The sequence below is a fragment of the Lotus japonicus genome, chromosome 1 (genome assembly GCF_012489685.1).
Source record: "Lotus japonicus ecotype B-129 chromosome 1, LjGifu_v1.2".
NCBI lineage: Eukaryota > Viridiplantae > Streptophyta > Magnoliopsida > Fabales > Fabaceae > Lotus > Lotus japonicus.
In genome coordinates, this window is record NC_080041.1 from 46351279 (window position 1) to 46374321 (window position 23043).

Genomic DNA, 23043 nt, shown 5'->3' on the forward strand with positions numbered 1-23043 from the left:
CATATTTTATCATGGTGATAACATATGATTTAGCTAATAGATGTGGATGTATAAACCCCAGACACAAAAAATAATTCCAGATTTAGAACTGTTTCAGGATTGATAACTAATAATATAAGCCAAAATAATGCGTAAAAGAAATGATTGCTAAAGTGGTAATTAGTTTTTTTGTTTCTTCTGTGTTTTCAATTACCAGCGTTTTTAACCGCTACTAAATATCATTTATTCTCAGAGAGACTAATTTAACCATTAACTCTAACTCTTCTATTAATTACATGATGTCCTATTAATTACATAATAACTAAAACAACAAAAAATCAGAAATAGCAGCAAATCAACAAATTTACAGCAATTCAGTGATTTTGATGTCGATTGCAATCCCTCCCCATAAAACATAAGCATCAATTTAAAGTTAATGGTTTCATCTTTATTCATGAATGAAAAGTAAGTGAAAACTGAAGAAACAGAAAACTAGTTACCACTTGATGTGTACTGAGGCAAACAGAAAAACTCCCCACCAGCTTTTCTTCACTCGATTGTCTATGTTTTGCCTCAACTCAGATATTACCAGGGAATGATAAAAGAGAGGGAGACAGAATATTTCATGTGAAGATGATATTACAAGGACCTAACAACTACAAGGGTATAAGCACTTTTTGCTATAAACACACTAGCAAATTTGCACATTATTAGAACATTGTGTACCACATTAGAACTTGTGATTCAGTGAACATCATCTTTAGGCATGGAATTAGATAATGGTAAAAAGCAGCAAAGCTGCACATTTGAGAAGCTGAAGTTGGTTTCCTTCATTACTCTATGTCTCATTCTAATCTCTCCTGCTGGTAAATTACTTGCCTATATGCAAAACATGGGAAACTAGAAGTGAGAATATATATGTTATTTTCTCATGGATTCATTCTAACTTCTTTGTCTTGTGCTTGTAGACGCTTTTGATCCTTTGGATCCAACTGGGAACGTGACAATAAGATGGGACATCATGTCCTGGACATCAGATGGTTATATGGTAACTTCTAAATTCTGATCATTTTATATTAATTTGTATTGATTGTTAACTATATATCTGAACTGAAGAAAAAGTAAATGCCCGTGTAATGGTTTGAAGCTTTAAATTGCGGTTGCGGCACTGCAGAATTGAGAACAAATATGGGTTTCGAAACTGCGATTGCGATGCCGATGCGGAGATCTTGAAACCCTTTACATTCCAGCCGCAATTGCGGTTTCGAACTGCAATTTAGAACTCCAACCAAATGCCAACAGGCCTCTAGAAAATAGAAATTACTGGCTTTATGTGAATGAATACCAATGAGCTAAACTAGCTCAAGATCACATCGGCCACCGATACCCTTAGGCTAAAAAGAAACTTGGATTTCACCCAAACAGTGGTCCAGTTATCATCAAAGTGATCATTATAATTAAACTCTGGCAGGCCACTGTGACATTGTTTAACTTCCAACTGTACCGGAACATTATGAACCCTGGGTGGAATCTAGGATGGACATGGGCAAAGAAAGAAGTCATCATGGCCATGATGGGAGCTCAGGCTACAGAACAAGGAGACTGTTCCAAGTTCAAGTTGAAGATTCCTCACAGCTGCAAGAGGAACCCCCAAGTGGTTGACTTGCTACCAGGAGCATCTTTCAACATGCAGTACACCAACTGCTGCAAAGGGGGTGTGCTAACATCCTGGGGTCAGGACCCTTCAGGTACTGTCTCAGCATTTCAGATGGCTGTGGGGCTCTCTGGAACCTCTAACAAGACAGTGAAACTCCCCAAGAACTTCAAATTGCTTGGACCAGGACCAGGTTACTCATGTGGCCCTGCAAAGATGGTTCCATCCACTGTAATCCCCACAGATGATCACAGGAGAAAAGCTCAAGCTTTGAGTATGCTTACTAATTCCCTTCATCCCTTAACTGTGCATGCTATAGTGTAACTGAACATTCCACTTATAAATTTGTATGGCTCATATTTTAAATTTATATCTATGGTCACTTCTTGATGAAATATATGAACTAGCCGATCTTAATCGCATGGCTCACATTGCATGATTGCGTGAATGCATTGAATCTCTATCCTTAACGGCAGGGAACCCGAGTCCTAGTATTTATTGCATCTATTCTTTGGTTTTCTATGCAGTGTCCTGGAATGTGACATGTACCTATTCACAGTTTCTTGCCTACAAGAATCCAAGCTGCTGTGTTTCTTTGTCATCTTTCTACAATGATAAAGTGACAGCTTGCCCAACTTGTGCTTGTGGTTGCCAGAATAATGATACTTGTGTGACGTAAGCCACCCTTTTGTATCCTCTTCGGCCAACTGTTCTCTGTATTCTTCTGCAACAGCAATACTATATGCTTTTAACTACCTGTCCAAATAAATTTATTAATCATGAAATAATCTGAGCCATTAAAGATAAACATAGGGTTAAGATTTTGCGGGAGAGGATCAAAGTTCTATAGTTTCACCTTAGTATATTAAATTCATACCAACTTTATGTACTTAATTGGGTAACAAGAATGCTGATTTTGATTTCTCATGATGAATGTGCATGCAGGAGTGATTCAAAGATCCTGCAAGAAAATACAACTAAGACACATAAGACAGATATCACACCAAAACCATTGCTAAGATGCACACACCACCTGTGTCATGTTCGGGTGCACTGGCACATTAAAGAAAACTACAAGGACTATTGGAGGGTCAAGATTGCCATCATCAATTTCGACTATCGAATGAACTACACTCAATGGTCTCTTGTTGTACAACATCCCAATCTCAATAATGTCACCCAAGTCTATAGCTTTGAGTACTTGCCACTTCTTCCATATCAGGCCATAAGTGAGTTCTTTGAAATGAACACATAATTTCGGTGTTATAGCTCCATAGGCATAAAGAGGTTTCTTAACCGGATTGAAATTCTTTGTTCTCGTTTGATGTCCTATTTCATGTTCCAATAATAAAAATTGTCATGTCATTTAAAACTACTCGCATAAAGTTATAACTGTCATATTCATACATTTTTTAAATGACTTGACACAATTTTATTGGTGAGACAAGAAATGAGAAATCAAACAGAGACAAAATATTTTAATACTTCTTAACCATGTGCATATACTTACGTTTATATGTATATATGCAGATGATACAGGCATGTTCTATGGTTTGAAATATTACAATGATCTATTGATGGAAGCTGGGCCTAAGGGGAATGTTCAGTCTGAGGTGCTTATGAAGAAGGACAAGAACACATTTACACTTAAGCAGGGATGGGCATTTCCTAGGAGGGTCTACTTTAATGGTGATGAATGCATGCTGCCACCTCCTGATTCATACCCTTTCTTGCCAAACTCTGCTCATAGATTACCAAGTACTGTTTTGATGGCAGCCTATGTCATTTTCACATCATTTTTTCATTTTGTTGTGAGTCTTCTGTGAGGTCTAATATTGGCATCTTAGTTATCAAGTTTACACAGCTCAGACTGATGATGTAGATGGGGTGATATATATGCAAGATGGACTTTCTTGTCATCACTAACATGTTTCAATGTTGCATTTTTTCTAGTGCACTACCATATGTATGTGTACTTTATATACTTCTGCACCCCCTCCTCCCTCCTTCCGATCGTAGTATCTTGATCCCCACAACATTGCATCACAGCAAGTTATGTTTCTGTATATTGGATTCCCTTTACACAGTGGTTTTAGATATATGTTAAACAGATAAAGCCGTTTGCTTTGGTTTTTGGATTTTGCCAAAATAGCCAAATGAGCATAAATGGTTAACAAAAAACTTAACAAGGGGAAGCAGAAGTCCTACCTAGAATATCTGCTTTAATTCTTCATATCAACGCTGAAAACTAAATTGGATATTCTATAATTGGAGAAAATAATAATCATCCAGGCAAATAACTTTAAATAATTATACAGCACAAAAGCTACAAATAAATTATGGGAGGTAAAAATCAACCCCCAAAGTAAATCAAAGCCAATAGGAGACAATTCTTGTGGTAACCAATCATGCAGCTGTCACTTTTTATTGCTCCAGGGTAGTTCCTAGGCATTTTTTACAATGGAGTTCACTTCAGCTTTGAGAATCTGGTGCAGAAAAGAAGTATACAATATTCCAAAAGAGAAGAAGGTATCTTTATGTCTCAACATAGATAATTATCTATGTTTAGTTTAATAAGATTACCAAATATGCCAAAGTGGCCATGACTGTACATAGTAGAGAGAAAGCTAGTTTCGAACTTGCATTTGGTTGCCAAGGATAGGCATCTGGTGGAGGCATAACACAGTTATCGCCGTTGAAATAAATCCTTCTTGGGAAGGCCCATCCCTTATCAAAAGTGAAGGTTGATTTGTCCTTCCTAAATAAGATTTCTGACTGCACATTACCAAGATTTTTTTCAGAAGCTGAAGAAAGAAAATCATTGTAGAACTTCGTTCCCCACAGCATACCGGTATCATCTGTAAAACATATCCGAAGAAATAACATTAGAACTGGAATGTTTTCTTCACAATTAAGAGCATGTAGGAATATGGAAAGGAAGAACTTACTTAAGCCCTCATAGGGTGTTAGTGACTTGTATTGAAAGCTGAAAATCTCGGTAAGATTATCAAAATTGGGGTGCTGCACAACAAGGTTCCATTGTGAGTAGTTCATTCTGTAGTTGAAATTTGTAATAGTGATCTTGACCCTCCAGTACTCTTTATAATTAAGCTTCACGTGCCAATGCACTCGAATAGGACACATGTGACTGGTACACTGGACTAGAGGTGTATTTATATCTTTGCTTGATGATGATGATACAACAGAAGACAAATGTGGGGAGTCTGGACTGTAAGATGGATTCAGAAAAATAAATCAATCACATGAATGAGGAAATGATCAAAAATAAAAGCTACTATAGTATTGAAACATACTTTGAAGAACAAAAAGAAGAAGGGAAAGAAAGTTTCAGATATCTGTAAAAATATAAATTGAGACTTACTTAACACAGCTTCCAGGATCTGTTTTGTTTTTGCAGCCACACGTGCAGGTTGGGCAGTTTACAATAGAGTCATTATAGAAGGATGAGAGGGAAACACAACAACTTGGTGTCTTTTGAGCCAGGAATTGAGAATATGTGCATGTAACATTCCAGGTCACTGCCACAAAATATGCAGGTTAATAATAGAAGCTAAAATTTGATTTTCATGCTCAACTCTCACCAATGTGTAAAGCCTAAATAATTATCCATATTGCTAATTATTTTGTTGATGAAATTTAAATCCATCTCATCCACAAAGGCTATTCTATGAAAGCTCAGAAAATGGGAAAACATGAACTGCCATAGTTAAAAAGAATAATAAAACATCAAAAGGAGGTTCAACTTTATAACTTGTGAGTCATCTCAGTTTTGTATAACGAAGAATACTATTTACTTATCTGATATCTAGAAATCTAGATGTTGGTTCTATCAAGAAAGTTTACAAGAGACAAATGAACATGTTAAAAAGCTTAAGTGAACTAGTTTGAAAGTAACTTACTCAAGGCTTGGGTGATTCTCCTCTTGTCGCTGGTAATATATTTAGTCGGTCTCACATTTTTTGCAGGGCCACAAGTATAGCCAGGTCCTGGTGCTTTGAGGGTGAAATTTTTGGGCAATTTGACCGTTTTGTTAGTTGTTCCGGCAGAGCCAACACTAATCTGAAAAGAACTCACTGCATTGCCTGGATCCTGAGCCCAAGAATTTAAGACTCCACCTTTGCAACAATTTGCAACCTGCTGGTTGTAAGGAGTTCCTGGCAATAAATCCACTACTGTTGGATCCTTTTTACAACAATGTGGTATGCCGGCTTTGAACTTCGAACAATCTCCTTGCTCTGTAGTTTGGCCTCCCATCATGTTCCAAATTACTTCCTTTTTAGCCCATGTCCACCCTAATGACCATCCAGGGGCCTGAATATGACGATACTGTTGAAAGTTGTACATTGTAACAGTAGCCTGCTCAACCAAGCAAGAACACTCAATTAGAATTAAGCAACAGAAACAAATAGAAGCGGCCGATATTTCATTTACATTTGAATTTAAAGCAAATGGAAATAATTCAGTTGATTCCTTGACATATGAAGTTATTCATTGTTTAGTCCAATAATGGCGGTGTACAATATGTTAAATGGCTGATAAAATGTTAAAATTTCCTAATCAGACAGCCTTTCAAGTCCTTCTCAAACAAGGTATGTAACTCTAAGAAGATCAGTCAAGCTAAAAGCAAGTCCTAGTCTTACATAGAATCGGTTTGAATGCGGACTAGCAAACTTATTGGAGCTTATCTAGTGCTTTTCTAGTTGCTAAGCTCCAATAAGCATTCTTCAGTCCGCATACAAACAGATTCAAAGTCTTTACTGATTCCATAGAAGTTTCCATTGCGCAAGTCATACCCACTATATGCTTTTCCTAGAACTTTATCACATTAAGGAAGTAGTTTTGGTCACTTACAACATAGCCATCTGGAGTCCAGCTAATGACATCCCATTTAATTGTTATATTGCCAGTTGGATCAAGTGCATCATAGGCTTCTGTACATGAACAAGCAGGGAAAATTGGTAAGTTTGAAATTCTCAGTAATCTCCAATGCAAAAGTTTTAACAACTTAGATCTGCATATATCTTTCTCAATTGTTTTTCAAGTGGAGATTCAAACAAATATAGAAAAATAAGTGAGTGTAATTCGTATCCATGAGTAACATCACACTTGCCCCATGTCTGATTTGAAAATACCCAAGAGCTCTTACCTATCAGCTAAGATGCCAAAAATAGAATATTTGAACCGACATAAAGAAGGGATGGTCCAAATTGACAGCAAGGAGATTGAAGGAAACAATTAGTAGTGTGTTTGGCTACCCACAAATCAATTCTGGTAGAGTAAAATCAATTCTAGATGAAAATATTGATGTTTGAGAGTCCTTTTGAAGAGTTAATCTCAGATCCAAAAACATTTCTCATAGAAGCTTATGCATTCAACAAGATCAAATTGTGAGATTTTACAACTGAATTTCAAATCATTACTCAACAAAGATCGCTTTTTCATAATTGTATCCAAATATAAATCGCTTTACTTTCAATCACTTTTACTTAAATCAATTTTACTAAGAATCAATCGTGACAAACGCTGATCCAAACACGCACTACAATATACCATGAAGCTCCTTCACCATAGTTCTATCAAAAGAGTCAAACTTTTGAGAAAACAGAAAATGGGAACTCATTATTAACTCAGTGATATAGGACCAGAACTAGAACTCACAAAAGTCAAACCTCCAAGAACTAGATTTAAGCTCCATTGACAAGAGACTATTTGAGAGAGAGCTATAGCTATTACCTGTAGAAGTGAATGTGGAGCAAGAAAGCACCAACAGGAGCAAGAATGGCAAGCCACCACGAGATCCAATTGTAGATAACCTCATAGACTCCATTTCTGGTCGTAGATTTGCTTTGAAAACTTAGTTCAACTTAAAGATCTGCAACACTAAAAGGGACTCTCAGCTCTATAGGAACAATAATGAACTAAGAATCTTGATGAAAACTTCAATATAATCACTGTCTTATTATGTAAGAAATTGGAAACACACAGTTGGGATCTGATACAGACATTCAGCACCAAATATCAATAATACCCTTGTAGTAGGCAGCATAAACACTTATACCGACAAATACAGAAACTTTTTCTTACCAGTGTGTGGCGTGGTGTGCAGACTAAAATAAAAACGGAAACTTATTGGTTTATATTTTTTATTACTAAAGTTGTTTGTCACAGCAAATTAGTTAAGGGATAATATGGGTATAGAGAATGACACCGACAGAAAGAGCATGTGGAACATAAACTAATCAATAAAAGTTGAGAAGCTCTCCTTCCATCTGTCGGTGCTGGCTGGAGAGAGGTTGTAAAGACATGTATATGCAAGAAAGATATTTCATATTTGTAACACTCGTGCCCACTAGGGTGGACTATTAGTATTTTGGTCCACCGGTGCACCCGGGGCATTTCAGACTTTTTATTGTGGGTATTTTAGACTTTTTCCTTCTCCTCTTTCTCCCTCCCACTTTCCCCTCCTCTCACTTCGGTCATCTCCAACAACACCCACAAACACCATCAGCACCACCGTGAAGAAAACGTCAAAAATCACCTTTGATTTCTCCTTTTGTTTTTCTTTTCTTTTCAATTTTGATAAAAGGGGAGAGTTCCCCCTCACCAAAGCATGACATTGCAGAGGAGTTGATGGAAGGGGAGAGTGGTAGATCTGGTCTGAAACACCATCAGGCAATCTGGTCCGGCTCTCATTGGCAAGGAGCGGAGAAGTCTGGGTGTGTGTTTGGTTCTCTTCTTCATCTTCTCCTTCATGTACGTTTCAGTGTCAGTGAGTTTTAGTAGATCTCAATTTCTCCTACTGTTTCAGAATACACGTCTGGTTCCCTTCCCTTTTGAAGCTTTGACTCAAAACTCTGACCCAGATCGCTCTCAATCTCTCTTGGTGAACCAGATCCGTTTTTTTATGTTTTATGGGTTTCAGAAAGCTTTAATTTTTTTCCTGGGTTTGGATGTATTTGAGAGGCTTGATCAAGGGTATTTGGGATTTGAAGGGTTGAATGAGGTTGAGATTTTTTTTGCATCTGGTGGAATTTTATTTCTTTTTTAATTTCAACTTCCAGCTGCACATCGAGTTCTGTACTGGGTGGGGAAAGCTAGGCATGAATAGCAATTGAGTTTTTCTTTTGAGCTCGTTAGTTTGCTTTGTAAATTCTCCCATGTGTTTGCAACCAGTGTTCTGCATTGGTTTTCTTTTTTGTCTTTACCCAAAAATAATGGAAATGGTGGTTCATGGAATTGATGGAAGTAGTACCTCATGGAAGGTGTCACCGTGATTCACTTCTCCAGCAAGGAGGGGAAGGGTGGGGAAGAAGTGTCTAAGTCATTTACAGTTTTACCCTTTTTACATTCATCAAATCCTCACCATTCAATCAAAGAATATTCTAAGATGCTGAGATCTAATGGTGATAAATGATAGTGCACCGGTGGACCAAAATATTAATGGTCCACCCTAGTGGCCACCTGTAACACTTTTCTTTCTTTTTTCGGTAAAAACTAAAATACATTCTCTTCTCTCAAGGTTTGCTACGATTACACTTCGTCAAATTCTTATTTAAAATATGCACTTCATCCCACCTTTCTAACAAGTTAACTTAATCTAAAAAGATTTTAAGAGTATATTCGTTAAGATTGTAAGGACTCGTTTAGTATGTTGTATAATATAAGGTCTGACAGTATAAGACCTGATTGTATTAGGCCTGATAATATTAGTCCTAATAAAAATTTAATCATATACAGTGTTTGTTTAAATTAATATAACCTTATGTTTCGCGAAATATTAAATAATGATCGATATTATAAAAATGGGGATGGTGTTTGTGGGTGGTAAGGATGGCGATGGCGGCCAAGGTGGCTGCGAAATATGGCGGTGACGATAACGACAGTGATGGAAAGTGGTGGCTGTGATGGTGGTTGTAGAGGTTGCGATGGTGATGTTGGGTGGTGACAACGGTGGAGGAGGTGGTTGTGGCGGTAGTTGGGGTTGTGGGTCGTGGCGGTAGATAGTTAAGGTGGCGATGACGATGACAGTGGTGATGAAAAGTGGTGGTGGTGGATGGTATTGTTGGAGAGTATTTTAGTGGCGGCGGTGTTGTGGGGCGGTGGTGGTTTTGGTGGTGGTGGTGTTGGAAAGTGATTGTGGAGGGAGGTGGTTGTGGCGATAGTAGTGGTGGTGGGTCATGGAAGTATGTAGTGGTGGTAGCGATGACGATGGAAGGTAGGGAGGCGGTGGTGGAGGTGGAGGGTGTAATGGTTGTCACGCCGCAATTTCTCAATAAGGGATCACATTAGTAACTCAACAAATCTAGGGACTAACTCGGAATTTTTTTCCAAAAAAGTGATGTATATTTCGAAAATCAAAGCCCATCATGACCCAAGCAATAGACCGAAATGTTCCCAATTAACCGGTCCGGTACAATGCCTGGTTAAAAGCCTTATTCCTCAGATAGAACAGCCCAGATTTCTTACTTGAATTCAATTAGTTTTTTTCTCTGTTTCAAAAACATTTCGCAAACTTGTCTGATAAAATTTATTTTCAAAACTAATAACATTCAATCGCAATTTAGATAAATACCCAATTATTAAAAAAATAAACCGCTCAAATATCCAAAATAATAAATAAAGCGTGAAAATAAAATCCAAGTTAACGGCAATCAAAGTTCAAAATTATTTAAACGAGTGGACTGGGCGAGCCCCCTAGGGGCCTACGCCCAGGGGTTACCCGCCAAGCGGCGGTTGCCCAGCCTGGAGATTGGGCCTCCTCCAGCGAGGCCTAACCGAGGCAGTTACGAATGCTAGGCCCATCTCCCCTACTATAAATAGGGAGCGGTTACCATTTGTAGAGGACTCTTAGCTCATTTGTCATATAACACATGAAATTCAGTTATTCTCTCTCTCTAAGTGCAATCTATCTCTATTCTAAGGACTACACCATTTCTCAATGTGCATGGCAAGAACATTTGGCGCTGTTTGTGGGGAGTGTTAAATTTTCTACTCTCGGATCACGTGGATTGATTGCACAGTTGAGGGAAGCTCTGATTTCTGGTGAATTCCTTGATTTCCGACGAATTTCTTGATTTTCAGTGTTCTCTAAGAGGTTTCTAATGGAGACTCGTCGCCGACGACGTCGTGATTTTCCATAGCGGAGGCGTGTATCGCCTCAGTGTCGCGTTCGAGCTCAAGAACGAGTGGTGCGAGTAGCTCAACATGAGCAATCGGCCCTGTCACCTCCTCCATCTCCGCCTCCACCACCTCCTCCGCCACCTTCTCCGACAACGCCATTACCAACTCCGCCGTCTCCGCCCTCGTAGCCTGGATCTCCAGTGATTTCACCAGCTCCGACGGTGGAACTGACTCCATCGCCGCAATTGACGGTTACTCAGAGGGACTGGCGACGAATGATGCGCAACGTCGATTTATCTCCAAGAACAACTCGATTTCTTTCGCCACGAGCAACATGATGAAGGTGTTCACGGGGCGGAAGCGGTTGCTGAATTTGAACCTTTCTCGACGGAGGTGCGGGAGGTTGCTATTCCATACCACATCAAAAACCTAGTGTTGGAATCTTACAACGACATAACCGATCCGAAGGATGTTTCCCTCAACCTTCAATAGTTGAGGTTGTTTCCCTCAACCATGTTTCCCTTCAACACAAAAATGGTGATTAGTGCGACATCGGACGCAGTTCAGTGCAGGATGTTTCCCTCAACCTTCAAGAGTACGATTATGACATGGTTTATGACTTTGCCTCGTGGTTCCATCACTAACTTCTGTGACTTTTCATCGAAGTTCCTGATCAAATTCTCTGCGAGCAAGGTCAGGCAAGTGAGGATTGACAATCTGTACAACCTGCGCCATTTTGAGGGAGAAACTCTAAAGCAATACACAGCGTGCTACAGCGCCACTTCTGTAAAGATTGAGGACTCCGAGCCGCGTGCTTGTGCTTTGGCGTTCAAAAATGGACTGTTTCCTGGCTCACTGAATAGGAAGCTGAGCAGGAAACCAGCCCAATCCATGCGGAGATATGCGCGCGAGCAAACACGTACATTTTGGACGAGGAAGATGATGCGTTCAAACGAATTCGCGCTAAGAAGGAGGGCGATGGCGCTCGCGGGAAACAATCGGGAAAAGAAAGGCGCGACGAGGAGAAGAATAAAGGCAATAGACACAAGGAAAAGAAGGGTAAGTCAGTGGTAAAGTCGGTTAAGGAGCAGTTATATCTGTGGCGAGAGGGTTTTGACCGTAGCCGACCGTGGTAGCAGTCGGGCTCTCGCCGGCGAGAGGAGGAGGACATGGAACTCAATGCGCATTTGACGAATATCCTCCGCGAGGTAAAGGCTACGCACATGGTCGGAGAGTCTGAGCAAGCAGCGCCCCCCGCCACGCAGCGGGATCGACACAACCCAGTGGTGTGAATACCACCGATCGATAGGGCACAACACTAACGACTGCTACACCCTAAAGAGGGAGATTGAGAAGTTGATCAAGATGGGGCGACTGAAGTAGTATGACTGGGGAGGTCGCAAACAGGGGGATCACCAGCAGGGAGATCGTCGGCAGGATGATTGACAGCAGGGAAACCGCTTGTAAGTTGCGAGAAAGGACCAAAAGGAAACATTGGCTACCGGAAAGCGAGGAGCCGAGGAAACCTTCAAAAAGGAAATGGAGTCGGCGGTCGGCACCATAAACACAATTGCAGGGGGATTTGGAGATGGCGGCGACACCCATGCGACGAGGAAGCGACACATAAGGGCGGTGAGTTCAGTTCAAGAGATTCCCTTCGGATTCCAACATCGAGACATAGTGGTATCAACAACAGACTTTGAGGGTATCAAGACCCATAAAGATGATCCTATTGTAGTCATATTACGGATCAACAGCTTCAACGTCAGACGAGTGCTTCTGGACCAAGGTAGCTCGGCGGACATCATCTACGGCGACGCATTTGACAAGCTTGGACTGACAAACAAAGACTTAAATCCTTACACTTGGACCCTGGTAGGCATCTCAGGCGAGCAAGTCTAGGTGAGGGGGTATCTGGATCTTGACACGATTTTTGGTTTGGACAAGAGTGCAAAGGTGTTGCGGGTAAGGTACCTGGTCTTGCAGGTGGTGGCTTCCTACAACGTGATCATCGGTCGTAACACATTGAATCGCATATGAGCGATGATCTTCACCGCTCATCTGGCGGTCAAATACTTGCTGAACAGTGGAAAGGTAGGAAAGATCACAGTCGACCAGAAGCGGGCTAGGGAATGCTACAATAGTTGTTTGAGCTTGTATGGGAAGAAAAGCGCTGTCATCGGGCATGGGTGTTATGAGGTTGAGGTTTGGCAGGATCTCCCTAGCTCAAGAAGGACAGGAAAAGATGGTCAGTTCACTGATTCCACAGCGGGGGAACGCTGGGCGAGCCTAATTGCAGAGTTTGAGGAGCAACAGTTTAGCCGGGGAGTTTTGGCGAATGGGCCCAGGCTCACCGGGGAGTAGGAGGTGCGCTTGGAAAGATTGTTAAGCAGCAACATGGATCTCTTCGACTGGACTGAAAAGGATCCAACGAAGTGGGAAATTCTAAGGCTGATGGTTCTACAAATCCTGGAGGTTGCTTCACATAAACTTCTTCTTCAATTACTTCGTTCAGAAAAGCCCTTTTGACATCCATTTGATATAGTTTGATGGAGTGTTGACATGCAAAAGCTAGAAGAATACGAATGGCTTCAATTCTTGCCACAGGAGCAAAGGTCTCTGTGTAGTCAATTCCTTCTTGTTGATTGTACCCTTGAGCTACTAATCTTGCCTTGTTCCTCGTTACTTTCCCATTTTCATCCATCTTGTTCCTGAAAACCCACTTGGTACCAATGATTGATTTTCCTTTGGGTTTTGGTACAACTGTCCAGACTTCGCTTCTTTTAAACTGATTCAGTTCTTCTTGCATGGCTAGAATCCACCCTTCATCTTGTAAAGCTTCATCTACAGTTTTAGGTTCAATCTCTGAAATGAAAGCGTTGTTGGATTCTTCTCTGAAGGCTGATCTTGTCTTGACTTTTTCTGAGACACTTCCAATAATCTGTTCTGGTGGATTATCAGATTTGTATTTCCACTCCTTTGGTAGAGAAATACCACTTGATGTCATTACTTGATCAGATTTGTATTTCCACTCCTTTGGTAGAGAAATACCACTTGATGTCATTACTTGATCAGATTTGTATTTCCAATAATCTGTTCTGGTGGATTATCAGATTTGTATTTCCACTCCTTTGGTAGAGAAATACCACTTGATGTCATTACTTGATCAGACGGTTCTGGAGAATCTGGTTGAGATGGAGTGGACAACTCTAAAGGTGTGACGTCAGAAGGTTGAACTTCCTTGGAGATCTCTTCATCCTCTCGATCAGATAGATCAAGATTTAGAAAGTCTCTTTCCAAACGATCAGTTGATTCGGTTGAGTGATCGTCAGACTTGACATTGATGGATTCCTCGACTGCTTTCGTCCTAGAGTTAAAAACTATGTATGCTTTAGAGTGAGTGGAGTATCCAAGGAGAATACCTTCATCAGAATTGTTGTCAAACTTTCCAACATTGTCCTTTGTGTTGAGAATGAAGCATTTGCAACCAAAAGGATGAAAGTACGATACGGTTGGACGTCTTCCTCGCCATAACTCATAAGGTGTCTTCTTTAGCATGGGTCGCGTAGAAATCATGTTTTGAATGTAGCATGTGGTTTCAATAGCTTCAGCCCAAAAGTATTTTGGTAGGGGAGTTTCACTCAACATCGTTCTTGCCATTTCTTGAAGTGACATGTTCTTCCGTTCAGCAACACCGTTTTGCTGAGGGGTTCTGGGAGCTGAGAATTGGTGGGTGATACCTTCTTGTTCACAAAATTTTTCGAATTCTTCATTTACAAATTCTCCTCCTCTATCACTGCAGATAGTTGTGATGCAGTAGCCTTTTTCGTTCTGAACTCTCTTGCTGAAAACTTTGAATGCTTGGAAGGTTTCATCTTTACATGTTATGAAGAAAACCCAACAAAATCTCGTGTCGTCATCGATTATGACATAACAATATCTTCTTCCAGAGATACTAGCTACTCTAGTAGGTCCAAACAAATCCATATGTAAAAGGTCCAGAGGTTTGCTAGTGCTGACAAAGTTTTTAGCACGACAGGAGGTACGATGTTGTTTGCTTTGAACACAAGCAGAACATGTAACATCAGATTTGATAGTTAGTTTTGGCAGACCACGTACTAAGTCATTACTTATGATTTTAGTGATGGTCCTTAAGGAAGCATGCCCTAGCTTCCTATGCCAAAGCCAAGTATTGTCTTCTGATGATACTAGACAAGTTACATTTTGATTTGCCAGATTTTCCAAGTTCGTCTTATATAGATTCCCTTGTCTCTGAGCTTCAAAGATGTTCTTGTCATCGGTATCCGTGACACTACACTTCACTTTATTAAAGGAAACAGTGAACCCACTATCACATAATTGACTTATGCTAAGTAGATTGTGCTTTAATCCTTTAACTAATAGAACATTATTAATCACAGGAAGTGGTTCCTTACCAACATTACCTTCTCCGACAATGAGTCCTTTTTGGTTCCCTCCAAAAGTGACTGAGCCACCATCCTTTTTAGTTCAGAATTTTGGGAACATAGACTTTTCTCCCGTCATGTGCCGCGAGCATCCACTATCTAGGTACCATTGTTGGTGTTTCCTTTGTTCTGTTGAGTAAGTCTCATCATCCTCATCATCGTCTGAACTATTTGCAGATGCCATGAGTGCAAAGGGTGCATCTTCATCATCGTCTTCATCGTCATCTTCTGAACCGTCCTCAGAGTCATCCCATCCACATTTTAGATGAACTGTTTTTGCAGAGGTGTTTTGCTTTCAGTTTGAGACAGATTGCACAAGTGTTTAAGATCTTGTGCAGAAATAATGTAGCAAATTTCTCATACTTAGGAGTTAGGAAACAGTTATTGCTGTCATGTTTTGTCTTTTGGTTTTTCTTTTATTTTTTACTTATGTTTTGCTAAGGGAAGAGGTAATCATTTTTTTCAAAAGCATGATAAGTTGTAATCATACTCCTATCCGAATTATACTAGGATTGAGATGTCTTTTGGAATTGAGCCTTTTCTCTCTTATGTGATGGGGTTTGGATCCTATGTCTGAGCCATTTGGGTATTGTTTTTGGTTTAGTAATCAACCTTCAAGGCAAAGACAAGATTCTCAAGTCTATACGCTAATGATGCAGAAGGGCCAAGCTGGAATTGGGTATTGTTTTTTCTATAGTGATTGTTAAGTACTAAATCCAAGCTGAAGGTATTCTGAATTATTCAGTAAAGGTAGCTAGAAAATGTATATTTGTTCCTTTGTTCTTAGCAGTTATTAAAGGTTTTCCTAAAAGTTTTAAACCTGCTAATAGATGGCAAGTATTCAATATTGTAAGTCATCCTGTGTTCAAGGCTTATTATTATCTAAGCAAGATATTAAAACAAAGTCCATGTCTGACAATATTGAATGTTGAAATCACTATATTTCATAGCAAGTAGGTTAGAAATGTGATTGCGAATTGATAAAATGGAAAGAAGATATTGAATTTTGCACCGGTGTAAAGCTATGTGGATAGTATGTTTTCGGGTTTGGTGCATGCCCTAAAGAAATATATTCTACCATTCCGAGTTAGATGTGCATTCATCAGTTTGTCCTCAACGTGTTGTGTAGAAGTTGAATAGGAATGGAAGAATTTAAATAAGTTATCACTCACATTAGCTGTTTGAACTAAGTGGCTTGAAAGAATGCCCATCTGAAAAGGTATTCAGGCTAAATGCTTCCTTTGCAAATATTTCAGCCTCATTACAATTTAGAACTACAGAGCATCTCTGTCAGTGGCCAGACATTACAAATTGATTCTTCAGTTTTTGCAACATCAAACAATAGAGGTGTCATTGTTGATTCTGGAACAACTTTAGCATATCTTGCAGAAGAGGCTTATGATCCCTTTGTTAAAACAGTGAGTTTCATTTAGATAACTGCATGTTATCAATTCATCAATAGCCTATGTTGCTCTATGTAGGTTTGTTGCTTCATGAACTAATTAGCAATGACTACATGCTTTTCGTTGGAGTTTTACTAAATATTCATGGCAAAATCTTTTTTTTGTGAATGTAGATTACAGCTGCAATCCCACAATCTGTACGCAGTGTTGTTTCTAGGGGAACTCGATGTTACTTATGTCAAAGGAATTGATTGACTAATCAATTGAATAACAGTTATTGACCAGATTAATTGCTGTATATAATTGTAGTTGGCCAAGCCTGTAATTAGGATTAGCTGTTACAGATCAGGGAATTTATTCCCATAATTAGGAGAGATATTATTTCCATATTTTTAATATGTTATCATTATAAAGTTTGCTCTATGATGTGTACTCAGCATCAAGACAATATTTTCATTCCATTTCCTTGGATACTCTACTCACCATAAAGGTTTTCTATGTTATGATCCTAGTCAATGTCGGATTCAGGTCTCTAATAATGTCATATTTCAAGAAAATAAATATTTTTTTGCATCTCACCTAGACCATATTTATCCTTCAATTTCTGTTTTGCCATTGTTTTCTAACTCTTCTATAGGACCACAATCAGAAAGACCTTTCTTGACGTATCAAAGGTGTGGTAATGTCACTCCAAATTTGCCACTAGAACCTCCAAGGCCTCTTCAAGGTCCTTCCCTGTATACTGATCCAGTACATGTTGCACTACCATACCTTCTACGACGTAGTTCTCACGTTCGTAAACCACCTGAAAAGTATGGTTTCACCTCTCCCTTGTCTTTAACAGCAACTTTATCTTCTGTTTCTATCCCTTCCTCTTATAAACAGGAAATGGAGCATGAATGCTAGCAAAAAGTTGTTGAAACAAAACTTCTAGCATTAGAAGAAAATCAGACATGGGATGTGGTTCCGTGTCCATCATTTGTCAAACCTCTTGGCAGTAAGTTTGTGTTTTCTATAAAACTTCGTTCAGATGGCTCAATAGACCGGTACAAGGCTCGACTGGTTGTTCTTGGAAATAAGCAACAATATGGACTTGACTATGATGAGACCTTTGCACCTGTCGCCAAGATGACAACGGTGCGTAACATTCTAGCAATTGCTGCCTCCCAGTCTTGGACATTACATCAGATGGATGTCAAAAACGCCTTCTTGCACGGTGATCTCAAGGAGGAAGTTTAAATCAAACTTCTGAGTTGTATGCCCACACTCTCCCCTAATGAAGTTTGCAAACTTAAGCGCTCTTTGTATGGTTTGAAACAAGCACCAAGAGACAGGTTCGATAAGTTTCAATCCACACTACTTGGATTTTCCTTCACATAGAGCCAATATGATCCATCCCTTTTCTTACAAAGGACTTCAAAAGGTATCATGGTACTCCTAGTTTATGTGGATGATATTGTGGTGACAGGGTCTGATCAAGAGGCTATTTCTACAATTAAACAATTGTTGCATTCAACTTTTCGCATGAAAGATCTTGGACAACTCACTTACTTCTTTGGGTTAGAGGTACATTATCAGCCCAAAGGCATATTTTTAAATCAACACAAGTATATTTAAGACATAACCCAATTAGCTAACCTCACCAATGTGACCTCAGTTGACACCCCCATGGAAGTTAATGTGAAGTATAGACGGGATGAAGGTGACCTTCTAGAAGATCCCACTTTATATCGCAAGTTGATAGGTAGTCTTATCTACCTCACCACCACGCGACCTGACATTTCTTTTGCTGTCCACAGTCAGTAAGTTCATGCAATCACCTCGACATTTACACCTTTCAGCAGTACACCGCATCATTCGATACCTCATTGGTACCTCTAAACGTGGCTTATTCTTTCCTATTGGATCATCACTTCAGCTCCAAGCATACAGTGATGTTGATTGGGCCAGATGTCTAGACACGAGGAAATCTACTACTGGTTGGTGTATGTTTCTGGGTGATGCTCTAATCTCATGGAAATGCAAGAAACAAGATTCGGTCTCAAAGTCATCAACTGAAGCAGAGTATCGCGCCATGTCTGTTGCTTGCTATGAGATAATTTGGTTGCGTGGTCTTCTTTCAGATCTTGGGTTCTCTCAAACACAACCAATTCCACTACATGCTGACAACACCAGTGCCATACAAATCGCAGCAAATCCAGTATACCATGAACGAACAAAGCACATAGAGGTTGATTGTCACTCTATACGAGAAGCCTATGACCGCCGAGTTATCACTCTACCGCATGTCTCAACTGCTGTTTAGATTGCTGATATTTTCACCAAATCCTTGACACGTCAGCGCCACAATGTCCTAGCTAGGAAATTGATGCTTGTAGACTTACCAGCATCAATTTGAGGGGGAATGTCAAAGGAATTGATTGACTAAGAAATTGAATTACAGTTATTGACCACATTAATTGCTGTATATAATTGTAGTTGACCAAACCTGTAATTAGGATTAGCTGTTACAGATCAGGGAATTTATTCCCATAATTAGGAGAGTTATTATTTCCATAGTTGTAATATGTTATCATTATAAAGTTAGCTATATGTTGTGTACTCAGCATCAAGACAGTATTTTCATTCCATTTTCCTGAGTTTGACAACTTAATCACTACCAGGTTAGACATTTTCCTAGATTGCTTTACCACTCAATCAATTTTCTGATTAGGAGCTAAAAAATGTATCATCTTGATACTGACTTTCCCCAACACCTTTTTTTCTCTACTGTGTTTAGTGTCACTGACGTTTTTCCTCAAGCAAGTCTGGACTTTCCTGGTGGCACATCTATGGTTTTAAGACTACATGACTACCTTATACAACAGAATTCTATTGTAAGTACTCAACTTTCAATTTCTAATTTTTCAATTTTATGAGAAATAGTCTGGATTACATGATTTTCTAAGATATTGATTTCAAGTCAGAGTGAGTTGCATTTGACAATGATTGAAGAATTAATGTCTATTAATCTGATTATTTCTTTTGCTTCCACTTGTTTGCCACTTGAAAGCTGATTTTAATTTTACTTTTGTTTCTAAAGGTGCCCTATGTGGCTTTTTATAATACATTTTCCATGATAACTTGTTATACAGAACTAATCAATTCTTAAAGCATGTGCTATTACCCAAATTATCCCCCAATAAAATGAACTCCTTAAAGCTATTTATTTGAAGTTAGAGTGAGTTTCCTTTGAGAATGGTTGAAGAATCAGTGTCTATTAATTTGATTCTTTCCTCAGATTCCATTTGTTTGTTTGTCCCATAAAAAGCAGATTTTGAATTACCTTAGTTTCTGAAGGTGCCCCATGTGCCTCTCTGTAAGGAAAATTCCATGATAACTTCTTATATTGAACTAATATTTTCTTAAAGCAAGTGATACTATCCAAGTTATCCTCCAATACAACTAACTCCTTTTGCATTTCCATTGCCCTTGGTTAAGACACAACTTTTCTTGTAATTCTAATTACATATCGTTTGACAACTCATATATTTGGCCCCCTTATAGTGTAGAGAAAGTTTAAAAACATGTAATATACTTCATGTACATTATTGGACATTCCTGATAACTTTGATTAATGGGATTGAGAATTTGAGATCTTCTGTCTCCAAATGACGTCTCATTTCCTGTCTCATTACTGAGATTGTGTCATGTTAATTAGAGATTCTCATTAATGGTACAGGAAATGAGACACCATTTAGGGACAGAGTATCTTGATCTCGATTAATGTGTTTATTCTTCATATGCATTTTAGTGCTTCATATATCTAATGTTTATATACTCGACTTTATCTTGCTAAATGCTATGGTGAATCTATGCGTGTTACAGGGTGGTGCATCTGTGTGGTTTGGCTTTCAGAAATCATCGGGTAACAATTCTAGGAGGTATAATATCAGTCATATATCCATCATTTATATTGTGATTCTTGCAAGGATACATAACATAGGCTACACATTTGATTGAATGTCAGCTCAAAAAATTAAGCTTGAATATATATGAAGAGAGAAAATTGTTATGTTCATGATTTTATCCCCACAGAAAATTAACCTTGATTAGTTGCAGCTCTATATGGTGACTTTTGTTCCAATTGGCTGTTTTAAAGAAATGCAATATTTCCAAATGCAGTTTCCTTAACATAAACAAGCAAAGGGATTGGACAGTTTTGCACCATTTAAGTTTTGTTTTCATTGTCTTAACTTTTCCCTTGTTTTATTCATTGAAGGTTGCTTAATTTTCATCCTCTTTCAACCCTTGTTATCTTTTTGTATTTTACCTTTAAAGGCTATATACATACACTGATACTCTTCTTTATATTTTCATCTAGGAGCGTTCTTCCTTAGCTTGTCCCGGGAACACCTGTATCCAATAGAGAGCATCAGGGTAGTCTAATTTGAAGCACAAATCATAGGAGTCATTTGTAGCGGTTTAAACAGCTGCTAAATGCAGTTAATTTCTCCAGGACATTGGCGGCGGTTGCAACTGATGTAGGGTTTTAGTTGTCCATTTTCGGCGTTTTCAACCGCCGCTAATATTGACTTTCTCCGCCACGAAATGTCCAGTTTTGTAGTTGGAATTATTATCAGTGAAAAGACGTAAATCCAATGCTATTAATTCTTCGTCCAAAAAAAAAGATATGAATTCTCTCCAAGGAATCTGGAAAGTGTTATGGATAAAATATGTAAAATGAAATCCTCTGAGAATCCTTATTCATTATCTTTAGTGAACATAATTTCCACATCTTATCTTATTATAAACTAAGCAACATGTTTAATTTTTACTATTACAAGCATAGCAGATTTTTTGTGCCATGGAGTATGAGATTAATAAAAATGAAGGGAACAACAGTACAAGAAATACCAGTTAGATGTGTTTCAGGCAAAGAAACCTTAAGTAAACTAGCAATTGAAACCCCGACTTTACTTTTGAGTCTTAATTAATACTATAAAAAATGCTTGTTCAATTTACCAAACTTTAATAACACAGCTACTTGACACAGAGGACTACAACTTCAGGTTTATTAAAAGCTTTTGGAATGTATTAAAGGAGGATCTGAGGCGGGTGCTGGCTGATTTTCATAACAATGGAACATGGCCCAAAGGTGGAAATGCATCATCTATAAACAGGAGGAATTTATTATACACCTCTAAAAACTTGTGCATGGTTGCACATTTGTTTTTTAACCTGCAATAGCAAGTTTAATAGGTTTTTTTTAAAAAGAATAAAAAAACATACTCCCTCCGGTCCTATTTATAAGCAAAAAAAAAAATTCACATAGTTTAAGAAATGTAGTTAAACTTGACCAAAAAAAAAAATGTAGTTAAACTAGATAAAATGCATTAAATTTGTCTTAAATCAAAATAAACTTCCAAAATTAACCTTTGTTATTAGTGTTGGAAAGTGGGAAAGAGAGAAAATAATTAATGAGACACATTTTACAAGTTAGAATTAATAAGGGCATCATTGAAAAAAATTAATTAATATAGCTCAAACTTTCATTTGGTTCTTATAAAAAGGACCAAGGTTTTTCTTCTCTTTCATGCTTATAAATAGGACCGGAGGGAGTATATATTAGTAAACTAATTAACGAAGGATTAGGTTAATTATTAACTCAGTAATTAAAACCCAAAAAAAACTCAGATCATCCTCACCTTACTCCTCCCACCTCCATCACTAATCTCTCTCCATGCCACCACCCAGAACCCACTCCCAACCCACACCAACCCAAGACTCGTTCCAGTACTGCCACCACCTCCTTCTCCTTCCTCACCTCACTGTGTCGGGCTCTCGCCGCCGTTTTGCGTGGTGCCACCACTCACAGCAAAAATCAGCCTTTCAAGGGAGCAAGAACCTGGGACCGTTCCAGGTGGGAGGAGAGCTTCATATGGGGCGGATCTGGCCGAGAAGCATCAAGCAACGACAAACCCACCATCCATGACAGTAGCTCCAGCCTTATCACCCACCATCCAGAAGTCCCAAATCCATCTCCTGAAGCCATCCAACGTGACCTTCCAATGGGTCTCTCGTGGATTTGTTGTCAAAGCAGAGCTCAACCCTTCTCTCGTGGATTTGGGGGATATGGAGCAAAAAGTTCAGATCTAATTGTCTCATAAGGCTGAAGAGTTGATGGGTTTTGAACAAAATCCTCAAAAAAGGGGTTTTGAACAAAGTCAGGATCTTGTTGGGGGATATGTCTCAACAAGTTCAGAGATCATGAAGGGTGCCAATTTCCGATTCGAAATTCCAAAAAAAAAGAGGGGTTTTGATCAAAATGGGAAACTGAGTATGAGATTATCAAAAGGAAAGTCATGGCACAGTGAATTTGTTTGTGGGTCTCGTCCTGTTGATGAGATGTATAGTTTTA

General features: G+C 38.9%; 2 protein-coding genes and 1 long non-coding RNA gene across 3 annotated transcripts; 2 read left to right on the forward strand and 1 right to left on the reverse strand.

Moving 5' to 3' along the window:
- Nucleotides 1-684: 684 nt before the first annotated feature.
- Nucleotides 685-3555, forward strand: LOC130733853 (COBRA-like protein 4). Its single transcript, XM_057586158.1, has 6 exons — nucleotides 685-845; nucleotides 948-1027; nucleotides 1451-1907; nucleotides 2161-2308; nucleotides 2579-2862; nucleotides 3164-3555. The coding sequence occupies exons 1-6, from the start codon at nucleotides 746-748 to the stop codon at nucleotides 3457-3459; spliced, it is 1365 nt and encodes a 454-aa protein (XP_057442141.1). The 5' UTR covers nucleotides 685-745; the 3' UTR covers nucleotides 3460-3555.
- Nucleotides 3556-3875: 320 nt separating this feature from the next.
- On the reverse strand, nucleotides 3876-7696 carry LOC130733931 (protein COBRA-like). Its single transcript, XM_057586255.1, has 6 exons — nucleotides 7388-7696; nucleotides 6506-6585; nucleotides 5554-6010; nucleotides 5016-5172; nucleotides 4582-4862; nucleotides 3876-4491 (listed from the first exon to the last, which is right to left on the reverse strand). Exons 1-6 carry the CDS (start codon nucleotides 7479-7481, stop codon nucleotides 4199-4201), a joined length of 1362 nt encoding a protein of 453 aa, XP_057442238.1. The 5' UTR covers nucleotides 7482-7696; the 3' UTR covers nucleotides 3876-4198.
- Nucleotides 7697-19420: 11724 nt separating this feature from the next.
- LOC130731868 (uncharacterized) lies at nucleotides 19421-21390 on the forward strand. Its single transcript, XR_009016858.1, has 3 exons — nucleotides 19421-19519; nucleotides 20511-20566; nucleotides 21007-21390. It is a non-coding gene; the product is annotated as an uncharacterized LOC130731868 (long non-coding RNA).
- Nucleotides 21391-23043: the final 1653 nt, after the last annotated feature.

Coding starts and splice junctions, on each gene's coding strand:
- LOC130733853 (XM_057586158.1), top strand. CDS start 746: ATGGAATTAGATAATGGTAAAAAGCAGCAAAGCTGCACATTTGAGAAG. Junction 1,028..1,450: donor GGACATCAGATGGTTATATG/GTAACTTCTAAA, acceptor AAACTCTGGCAG/GCCACTGTGACATTGTTTAA. Junction 2,309..2,578: donor AATAATGATACTTGTGTGAC/GTAAGCCACCCT, acceptor ATGTGCATGCAG/GAGTGATTCAAAGATCCTGC.
- LOC130733931 (XM_057586255.1), bottom strand. CDS start 7,481: ATGGAGTCTATGAGGTTATCTACAATTGGATCTCGTGGTGGCTTGCCA. Junction 5,173..5,553: donor GAGAATCACCCAAGCCTTGA/GTAAGTTACTTT, acceptor ATTTTGTGGCAG/TGACCTGGAATGTTACATGC. Junction 4,492..4,581: donor AACACCCTATGAGGGCTTAA/GTAAGTTCTTCC, acceptor TATGTTTTACAG/ATGATACCGGTATGCTGTGG.